Source organism: Argentina silus (assembly GCF_951799395.1).
Source record: "Argentina silus genome assembly, chromosome: 1".
Lineage (NCBI taxonomy): Eukaryota > Metazoa > Chordata > Actinopteri > Argentiniformes > Argentinidae > Argentina > Argentina silus.
Genome location: NC_139655.1, coordinates 27,999,137 through 28,010,129, shown reverse-complemented (window position 1 = coordinate 28,010,129; position 10,993 = coordinate 27,999,137). Strand labels below are relative to the sequence as shown.

Here is a 10,993-nt window from a genome sequence, read left to right as displayed (position 1 = left end):
TCATAAAAGCAGCATACAGACCTCTGGTCTCCGGATCAATATCTTTGAAATTCCACTGTGAATATGGGTCATATTGATGTATATTATGGATTTAGTGAGATTTAGAGGAGAGAATATCATTTCCTGTAGGAGTAGTTTACTACACAGTTGATTGAATTGTCGGGTTGAGAAAATGTGTCGCAAAATGTATGTAATGTATTATTTACATTATTTACACTCCAAATCCTCCATCCTGAGCACCTGTGCAGATAACAGAAATATGCACGGTGTTTGCGCACTCTGTCGAGAGGCGAAACTAACTGCACTAAAAACTGCACAAGCGTCCCAGTGACGTCAGTAAAATACACTCCCTTCGGTTTGGGACTCGGGACAGTAAAGATGGCGCCTACCCACGTACTGAGATGCTGTCAACGGGGCTTAGCCTGGATACCTGTTATTTTTATCGCCCTGGTTGTGTGCTGGTCCTACTATGCGTATGTTGTGGAGCTGTGTATTTGTAAGTAGCCTCAAAAATTGTTTCAGTGTCGTAGCTAGCTAATGCTTTGGATCACTGTTGTTCTCGCTAACGTAACTAGCCAGATGGGCAGGAAGTGAATGGAATGCACGGTTGCAGCTAGTAGCTAGCTAAACAATGGTTTGACAGCTAGCTGGCTACACATGTTCAACATTACGTTTGTTGACAAAGCCAAGAACACATTTTCGTGAAAATACAGTTATAGCTACAATGGTTTACAATGTCTTACACTACAGGGCTGTCACAATGATCTCCCTCTGCTCAAGTGCCAGGAGCAGGGCTCTGGACTGGTTAGACTTTGAGGGAAAGCTACCTGTCTGCCCAGGTAGATCGATTGCTAGTATTAGCCAGCTGATCTAGCCACGTTGTTACCAGTTTAGCTGTCAGCTTGCCATGAGTCATGACTTTAACGAGCACAAAGTTTCAGCCAAGTGAGCAAGAGCAACACTTCATTGAATAGTCCTCATGTCACGTGTATTGGCTGTCATCATAGTCAACTAGCCTTCTTTTCACGGTATGTCAACAGCTTTTGTAGCCACTGGTAGTCAAATTACCCTGTCTCAGCAGTTCTCAAACTTAGGTTCGGGACCCCATGTGGGATCCTCTGATTTCAAATTAGGGGGCCCCTGAGAAAATCTAAGCTCCATGATTTGATAAATAAGACTCAAACATTTCTATTAGACAGAAGACAAACAATGTCTGTGTGTTGTGCCTGTTTTGGGGTTCAAATCCAACCAATTAGAGCATGTTTTAGGGGGTTAAAATAGACGTGGACATAATTATTCTGTGTTGACATGGCCTGCAACCAAGTTGTTGGGGTCACAGGGAATTATTGATGTCAATTGCCTTATCAGGTGGTGCCCAAGCTAAGCCCTTCTATTGCCTTTCAGCTAGATTGGCGTATCCTTTTGTTCTTATTCTCTTCTTTCCTGCTACGATACATTACAGAATATCCTGTAGTTAATCATTAGTTCATGAAGGCGGGGACACCAGGAAGGACATTATGCAAGTCCAAGCCTCTACTTGTGATGCTACCCTGTAGGAAGTAGGTGTTATGTGGTAGTTTATGGACAGTTTCCTCTTTTGTATTGCACTGGAACCAGAGAAAAAATACAAACGTACACTGGCTGCTTATTAGTGACAGATAAACACCAGCTTCTGATATACTCCTGTGTCACTCCTGCCAGACATAAATACCTCTAACATTTATCCTTTTGTCCTTTTTCTCCTACAGGCACCATCCCAAGCATAGGAGAGAAGAGTAAGTGGAGTGGAGGATTGGATGAGATTGATTTTTTTACGGAATGAATGGCTTTTACTGAAATGAGCCCATTTGCGGTTCATTGCGAATCTGGACTGAGCCAGTACTGGAGGCCCAAGTCCAAATGTGCTTTCTTTACTCTGGCTGGACTGGACTCAGATTGGCACAGACACTGCTCTCTGGGCTTTAAGAGGCTCAGGAGAGAGTCAGTGGATATTAACTGAGAGAAAACACAGGCAGGCAGACACACACACACATAAACACACGGCTCATACTGCCCATCCACTGACTGTACACTGAGCTCTCTAGGCTTAGGTGCTTAATGTACAGTGCTTAATGTAACATCACTTTCTGAGTCAGTAATAAAAAATGACAGACCTCCACTGCTTGGATGCAACCTGAGCAGCTTAGATAAGGCTTGACGTGTCTGTATTCAGATGGGCTGTTAGCAGGGACATACAGTAAACCAGGATTTGGTTAATTTCAAGTGGAGAAAATATTTTACAATATTATATTTTGACTGTTTCTGCCATGTTGTTGGTCTGAACTAGCTCTCTCTCTACACAGTCATCTACATTGTCTTCTTCCACATCTCCTTCGTCATGTTTGTGTGGTCCTACTGGAAGACCATCTTCACCAGTCCTGCCAACCCTTCCAAAGAGGTAACCTGACCAGCCACCTCCCATATGGCATGGTGCAGGTACACTGTTGGTTCAATTATGTACACGCTGACAAATAAATCCTCAATTGAAGAAGCCTCTTTTATGTGGCTGTCTGTCTCCCCCCTCCCCCTCCCCCCTCCATTCCCTCTACTCCCTTTTCTCCCTCCCTCTCCTAGTTCTGCCTGCCTAAAGCAGACAAGGAGCAGTATGAGAAGGAGGAGAGGCCGGAGTCCCAGCAGGAGATCCTGTGGAGGGCTGCCACCAGCCTCCCTCTCTACACACGCACCGGGGCAGGAGGTGTGTGTGTGTGTGTGTGTGTGTGTGTGTGTGTGTGTGTGTGTGTGTGTGTGTGTGTGTGTGTGTGTGTGTGTGTGTGTGTGTGTGTGTGTGTGTGTGTGTGTGTGTGTGCGTGTGCGTCTGTCTCTGTCTCTGTCTCTGTCTCTGTCTCTGTCTCTGTCTCTGTCTCTGTGTCTGTGTCTGTGTCTGTCTCTGTCTCTGTCTCTGTGTCTGTCTCTGTCTCTGTCCGCAGCACATGGCTTTTCTCAGTCTACTGATCGATTCCCTGGCCTTGGTATACTTGCTATATTGAGGGTTGAGTACAGCTGACCAAATGTATTGATGTGTTGTGTGCAGCTATCCGGTACTGTGACCGTTGTCAGGTGATCAAACCGGACCGGTGCCACCACTGCTCAGCCTGTGACATGTGAGTCAGCCATTTCCTCCTCCCTCTCTCTCTCTCTCTCTCTCTCTCTCTCTCTACCTTCAGTTGTTTTGGACTTACAAACCAATTTAACACCCCTCCTCTCGCCCTCTTTTTCCCTCATGTGTCTCCCCCCCACCCCCCCCATCTCTCCTTCCCTTCCTCTCTAACAAGGTGTGTGCTGAAGATGGATCACCATTGCCCTTGGTATGTTGTCTCTGTCCTCACATCGGTGCCAGAGAAATGAACGTGAAATGAATAATACATGTACCCTAATGGCCTTCAGATATTAAAAGCCGTAATGCTGCTGTGTATTTACAGCCTGTCATAGTTATGGGGCAGTGTTTTTAAGTGATATATTCCTCTGTGTGCCTCTTAGGGTTAACAACTGTGTGGGATTCTCCAACTACAAGTTCTTCATCCTTTTTCTGGCCTACTCGCTCGTCTACTGTTTGTTCATTGCAGCCACCGTACTGCAGTACTTCATCAAGTTCTGGACAGTGAGTAATGGAGCTCATCCCAACCCTTACCCCGCACTCACTGACACCTCAGGCTGTCTCTGTTCTGGCATCAATTGCTTTGGTCTGGCTCACCCCTCACCGTGTGCGTGTGTGTGCGCGTCTGTGTGTGTGTGTGTGTGTATGTATGTATGTGTGTGTACGTGCACGTCGAATGCTGTTTTGCAGTTCCCCCTCTCTTTTCTCCCTTCTACCACCCTTCATGTTCTCTCTCTCTCTCTCTAACACACACAGACAGGGTCATTGTCCTCTGTTCTTTTCCTCCCTCCCTCCCTCTCTCTCTCTCAGGATGCTCCTCCCTTCACACTCCACTCTCCACTCTCGGTGCCATCACACCACCGTGCACCAACACCACCTCTCCACTCCTATGTTCACACATTCTCCCCCCTTTTCATCCAAGCCACGACTCCACCTGTAAATGTGTGCCCTCTATTTATGCCCCGCCCCAGTCTCTCCATCTCTCTCTCTCTCTCTCTCTCTCTCTCACCACCTCTCACACCATCTGGCCTTGACTCCTATTTGCCCCCTTACCTCATCCTTGACCTTTCACCCCCAGCCCCCCCCCCCTCGTCTCCTTGCCCTCTGTTTCCCTCTGTCGTCTCCTGGTGTCTAACCAGTCTTGTCTCTGTTTGTACTAAAGCTTTGCCGGAGGAAATCGGCAGAGAATTGCCCAAAGGTAACCAACCTCCACCCCCCACCCTCCCCAAAGCATTAGTGTGGCTCTCAGCGTCGTGGTGTACCTGTGGACCATGTCATGATGTGCTCGCAGTGATTGTGTTGTGATGTGGTTACCATGATGCCCGTTTCTCCCTCTTTCTCTCTCTCTCTGTCTCTCTCTCTCTCAATCTCAATCTCTCTCCCTCCCTCTCTTTCTCTCTCCTCTCCTTCCCTGTGTGGTTATGATGTCTCCTCTTCTCTTCTGCCATCTCCTCCCCAGAATGAGCTGCCAGACAGTCACGCCAAATTCCATGTGTTGTTTCTCTTTTTTGTGGCGGCCATGTTCTGCATCAGCATTCTGTCCCTCTTCAGCTACCACCTGTGGCTCGTAGGGAAGAACAGGTCCACCATAGGTAACGCACACACACACACTACTCACCTGCATCCATCAACCCTTACCCACACCACCAGTCTCACCACTGCACACTCAGGGGATTCAGGACCTTGATCAGAGATGCATTAAAATCTTTCTTGCCTCATTTCCTCTGTTCGGACCTGATTTGACTGTCAAATATCAGTGGGAGGAAGGGAGGATTTGAAAGTGTCTGAACAAGGCCCTGGTGTGTGACATGGTACAGTAACCTCTCTATTTCTTTTCCTTCTCTCTCTCTCTCTCAGAGGCGTTCAGGGCTCCTGTCTTTAGGACAGGCTCTGATAAGAATGGCTTCTCTTTGGGGTTCACTAAGAATATCGCTCAGGTGTTTGGAGACCAGAAGAAGTACTGGCTGCTGCCCATCGTCACTAGGTGAGAGATTATATGAAATGGAACTGGGTCACAACTGTTTTTCTTTGCCATAATAACTTGATCCAATAAGCTGCTGCATCAATTGAAAACATGTTTGGGCGTAGCATAGCTTGAGTCCGGGGAAGGTGGGTTCAGAAGTGCAAGTTGAAAGACTTTTTTTTTTTTTTTTTTTTCATTGCACCGCTTTCAGATGCACCCTTGGTTCTTCAACTCCGTTTAGCACAGAAACGATGTAGAATTGCATGAAATGCACTTACAGAAGACCCTATTTTCCTGGGAGAGGACTCGCAGACCCTCCACCCAAATTCTGATTAGGAATTTTTTAGGCCAATGATTCTGCCATACGCTAGTTTAAGCTAAAACGACGCCTCTGCAGTGCTTCTTCAATGACTTGAACACAAGCTCATTAGTAAGTTTTGGTTAAGGACATTAATGTCGTAAAGAAAAGGGAGGGTCAATATTGCTGTTTGAAAATGGGTTCATTGATTAGGTTTACTGATTGATTAGCACCAACCTGTTTGTGGGTTATAGGGACAGACAGCTGTTCTCTTAGTTGCCCTTTAGGTAAGCACCCTGCTACTGAATATGATGCTCCCTGCTACTGAAGGCCAGTGGAGAGTGCAGAGGAGAGGTGTGACATGACATGTTCTACAAATGAGATAGCTGCTGAGGTTGTGTGGCAGCCAGTCATTGATAGTAATTGTGTGTTTTGGAAATATCCTGGAAAATTATTTTGTGGAAAGAGTGGGAACCCTGACAAAGCTAAAGTTGTTGCCAGGGCGCTCAGTGGCGTAGCACACTAAGGCGCATACCATATCATCACAAGGTCCCTGGTTCGATTCCGGCCATCGACATATCCTGCATGTCATCCCTCCTCTCTCACCCATCCTTCCTGTCAATCTCTACAGTCTCTTTCCCAATAAAGCAGAAATGCCCTAAAAATATATATATATATTTTTTTTAAAAAGACTTGTCGGTGCCTTTCTAAGATTGTACTACCTCATATCTAACGCTGAGTTTCTCCTCCTCTCCTTTTGTGGTGCAGTCAGGGAGATGGGCTGATATTCCCCACGCGATTGGTCAGTGTTGATCCTGAGCAGCCTTCAGTCACCCTGCATCCAGAGGCTAATAAAAGGTGATAAATGGATGTGGATGGTAGAGTGGGCAGTGAGTTGGAGTGTTGTCTGCCTGTCTCGACATTTTAGTTGTGGATTTAGTCTTGTCTTGGATTACATGACAGAAACAATAGATAACACATAATATGAAGCCTGAACATGGTTTTATGGATTTTCTTCAGTGTTGAAGATGTCCCAAGATGTGTTGAAGCAAGCCCCCTCAGCGAATCACAGAATCGTCTCCTTGGCAACGACCAACATGCCAACAACATAGCAGAACATGTGGAGAATGACACTCTGAAATCAGGTAGGTTCCACTAATCTGGATCTTGGATGGATCATATCACAACAGCACAATTAACAAGTCAAGCGTCTAAATGTCTTTGATTGTGACCTCTGACCCTTCAACCCTGAACCCTCCTGTGTTCCAGCTGAGAGTGAGACCATCACAATCTCCATGGAGAGCGAGTCATAACCAGGTGAGCCAATCAGACTGGCTATTACAGTAAGCGTTCCTCACCTATTCATACTTTCATGCATGATGCTTTCTGGGAGGTTGCTTACTAAATGTCTGAAAGCTCAAATGATTTGAACTTCAGAACATTTTAGTCCTTGGAAGGAAATGAACAGGAAACATTCCAGATGATCTCAGTTTCTTTCTCTTTACTTCTCTTTCTCTGTCCTCTTTCCCCCTCAGGAGACAAACTCAGCCATCTAAAATGATGCCTTAAGCAACGCCACACTTCTGTTTGTCATCATGGAAACAGCCTCCCAACGCATCCCTGTCGCTACGAAAATGACCCACTCAGCATAGCCATGGAAATGCACTCCTTTCACTCATCGCCATGGATACAACCTAGGGCCTCGTCTTTTAGCATTAGCCTCCCCTCGCCCGTTCATCAATGAGTTTCACACATCCGCACATACACTCACAACCTTGCATGCAGTTGCACAACACCACACAGCCTACTCAAATAGTTTTTTTGTTTACTGATCATGAAGCCTCGTAACTCAAGAGTTCATTCAGGACTGCTAATGGATGCGAGCATCTCGTGATTATGGCAGGAAAAGAGTAATCAATCTCCAACACCAAGCGTGGAGATTCTCTGTGCCAAAAGCTGACTGGGTGCTACATGGACCTGGAGCTTAGGAATGGTCTTTACTGGGAGAAGACCTTATCTTACTGGGAGAAGACCTTATCTTACTGGGAGGAGAGTTGAAAGAAATGGTTTTGTACAGATGATTTTTCACCCAATGTTTATAGAATGGAAGTGTGGAAGCCAAGAGATGCCATCAAGACTGATAGAACTACATATGGAAGAAGCCTTTTTTTGTTTACTCCTTAGAATGTTTTGGTGCGTTTGTGGATTGTACCATCGATGAATAATTTCAAGGGGTGCCTACGCGGAACCAAAGCTTGGATTATACCACAGAAAACCCCAATTAAGGGGATGCTGGACTAAACCATTGCTGAAGTGAAATGAGTGACTCTAGCTGGGTTTCGGATGTTTGTTTGTTTGTGTTTGATAATGTCAGAGCACAAGATGGCACATTTGCACTTTCTAGATTAAGTTTCAATGTCCATCAGACAATGTGCCACTTTTTATCATGTCCAAAAAACAACCCAAAACACATTGATTAGAAATGCGTAATTGTCCTGTGAGCTGTGTGTGTGTCTGTTTGTGTGTGTCTGTTTGTGTGTGTATGTCTGTGAATGTGTGTGTGAGTGTGTGTTTAGTGGTTAATTGGGTTTTTCCATTGCATTCACATGCTGCTTATTCAACCTAAAGGTCTTCTCATGTGAGAGTATGCTGTATGCTCCATACATACTTGCATTACGTCACTTTGTGGGACCTCTAGCCTACCTGTTCTATCTCATGGTCAGTTTATGATCGATGATTGTTTGAACGTGTCAGATCACAACCTCTTCTCCTTCTACGAGGTCACTGTTAGTTGCCAAATAAAGGGCTGCCCTATCAGGAGCTCTGACCTCTGAACCCGGAAGTGTTTACAACACGTGAGCGATACCTCTCCGCTCTCTCATTGGCCAGTGTCATGGGAACCAAATGAAATCGCTCATTGTTGCGGTGAGATGTTTTTGTAAGGTTTACCTGTGTCCCAACTCTTGCAAGTGGGGCACCCTGCAGTACTGGTGCTGGCCAGTAGGTGGTGATACACTCCTAGCTGTTTACCTTCATTCAGCCACACGGCGTGTCTGTACAGTACTTTGTTCACTAAGAAGAGGTGCCTCACTCAGCTCATATTCCTATCACCCGGTTTAGGTCTACAGTAGACCAGTATGTACATTTAAATGCAGTAAAAGTGTTTTTAACTCTATCGTCTAAGGAGCTGTGTAAAGCATTAATGGTAAGGTGTAGTGTGTCTGTCAGTGTGTGTAACATCTGTGATTGAAATGTGATGCACAGGGCCTAACGGAATCTGCAGATGCCATAGTTTCTTCTTTCTGAGAAATGATAAGGCCAGATGTCAAAACCAACCAATGGGTTATTCCTATCCAACCAGACACTACTCCTGAAGAGCTCCAGTTGAAATTAGTGTGAGGGACAACAGCTGGAACGGTTTTGACACAAAACCGCCTTCGTAGATTCCGTCTAGCCTTCGTGAAGAACAAGTTTACAGTTTAAAGGTGTGGAGTGAGTTAGTGGTGTGTTGGTGAGTGTTGTGACTATCGTACTGAATGTACTACTGAGGGACAGTGAGGCTAATTCAGAAAGGTGTCTTTTGAAGTCTTTGAATAGCCAGCCTTTTGAACTCTCCCTTATAGTTTTTGTTTCCCTTTTTCAATGTTTTTCTTTTTTCTTTTTATTGTTTTCCTTTTTATATTGTAAAGAAAATCATCTTTACAGGGGTATTCGCAAAACACAATACCCCCCCCACACACACACCCTGTTTAAGTATGGCCTTATGATGCCAGCAGTAGTCTCTGTTTGTTAAACTCTTCCTGCTTATTAGCCAATGAAGCTGAGAGAGGATTGTCACTCAGAGCATGGTAGCCTTGGTAACACTGAGGTTTGAGTACTCCTATAATCGTTGGCTGGGAGTTATCCCTACATTCCACAGATCTGTTCTCTATGGCTTGCTGTGTTCTAAATCCCAGCCAAATCAATCCCTGTCCAGTATGGCCACTGATTATGAAATATCCAACCTGTTGTTTTGCTACCTATGGGTCAGCCTCCATCTTCTATCTCTCTTGGCTACTTGAACATATTGGGGCATATTGCTTGGCGCTAACTTGAGTGCTCTTTTTTAATTTTTATCTTTGTGGGAGAAATGCCTCATTCGATATATACATATGGCCTTTACATGAGATTTTTCTATGCCTATTCTGTGTACATACATTTCACTAATGCTCAAAAGCATGGCGCTTAACTGTAAATGTTATTATAGTGATATATGGGGGGGGGGGGGGGGTTATGGTATTAAAACAGCCATATTTCTTTTGAACTTCAACTACTCATTTAGTTTTTATCAAACAGACTGTCCGAACATGTTCCACACTTATATAACTGAAGCCATAGTGACTCCTGAGAAGGCAGAAGTTTCTGATCATTTTTGTCTAACTATGGTGATTTAACTAACCCACGCTCATGTTATTCTGCATGTAAGTGCAGATGTATTTGTACTCCTGCTTACTGCAAGCTTCAATGTTGTTTTTTTGTTTTTTTTACAATGTCATGTTTTACAATGTGTGTATATATTGATAATGTAAAAAGATGACCGCATATATTTTTCTTGTCTGATTAATTTGACCCTATTTTGTGAATGAAGTACATGCGTGCCTCTATATACTATTAACGTGAAAAAATAACAATAAATGTTTTTTTTAAACCTCCTTTCTGACTCTGATCATCCTTATTTGTTCATTTACTATTGTTCAATTTGTCATTTTTTAGAGAAACATCAAGCATTGTATAGAAACACAGTAACTGCTTAGGCTAGGTCTTCAGTGCCAGTGAGCTCACAGACTATCTATAGCAGATGTGTGTCTGTGATGTCTTTGATTAAGGCTATAGAGAGAAAGGGAGAAGGACAGGACTAGTTTTACCAAAAAAAGGTCAGTAAACCACTCAGGCCCTTAACCTCTGCTGGTGTGATGGAGGTGGATGGCTTTACCTTTCCTATTGGCTTTTCTTAACGTTCATCTACACAGCTTTCATATTTATACTCACATTTGAATAGATGATTTGTATCCACAGTAGCTTTGACCTGTGACTCCTCCATTAGCCACTGATAGGTGAGAAAGAACAATATCCTGGATCATGATCTTCATCATCGCTATCTTTCTACATCTGGACAGATGTGTCAGCTCCATACAGTATGATATGATAGTTGGTATGACGATGCCAGCTCATGTAACAGGATATGAAACAGCAGGACTGGGAGGAGGAGGGGAGTGATGCAACATGACTGGTACTGATGTACTAATGACTAAGGCATATATAGTATGTGCATCGACATGAATTGATGTGTTGGTAATTGTGTGTGTGTGTGTGTGTGTGTGAGAGAGAGGTGTCGGTAGCACTAGACTGCATAGAGAGTATCCAAGTTGGTGGATGGTTTCAGTAGTGTGTGTGTATGCGTGCTTGCGTGATGTGGACTCTCGGGGGTGAATGACTTCTGTGTTGCTGATCTGGGTGACAGGCAGAGCTTCTAAAAAGAGTCAACACCCCTCCCCAATAGAACACCATTGAACACCAGACCCACTGAAAACCCAACAAGGCCTCGTTAGCCATCCAACTA

General features: G+C 44.5%; 1 protein-coding gene across 3 annotated transcripts; it reads left to right on the top strand.

Moving 5' to 3' along the window:
• Positions 1–378: 378 nt before the first annotated feature.
• On the top strand, positions 379–10,086 carry LOC310807592 (palmitoyltransferase ZDHHC20-B-like; the record flags this gene model as incomplete). Of its 3 annotated transcripts, none has more annotated exons than XM_083674116.1 (14): positions 379–496; positions 1,749–1,775; positions 2,343–2,437; positions 2,614–2,734; positions 3,071–3,140; positions 3,312–3,344; positions 3,517–3,637; positions 4,296–4,331; positions 4,593–4,725; positions 4,991–5,117; positions 6,163–6,252; positions 6,415–6,539; positions 6,664–6,711; positions 6,930–10,086. In XM_083674116.1, the coding sequence occupies 13 exons, from the start codon at positions 379–381 to the stop codon at positions 6,705–6,707; spliced, it is 1,140 nt and encodes a 379-aa protein (XP_083530242.1). In that variant the 3' UTR covers positions 6,708–6,711; positions 6,930–10,086. The 3 variants fall into 3 exon arrangements, with proteins under 3 accessions (XP_083530242.1, XP_083530243.1, XP_083530244.1); XM_083674117.1 differs by having other exon boundaries at positions 6,664–6,737; XM_083674118.1 differs by lacking the exon at positions 4,296–4,331.
• Positions 10,087–10,993: the final 907 nt, after the last annotated feature.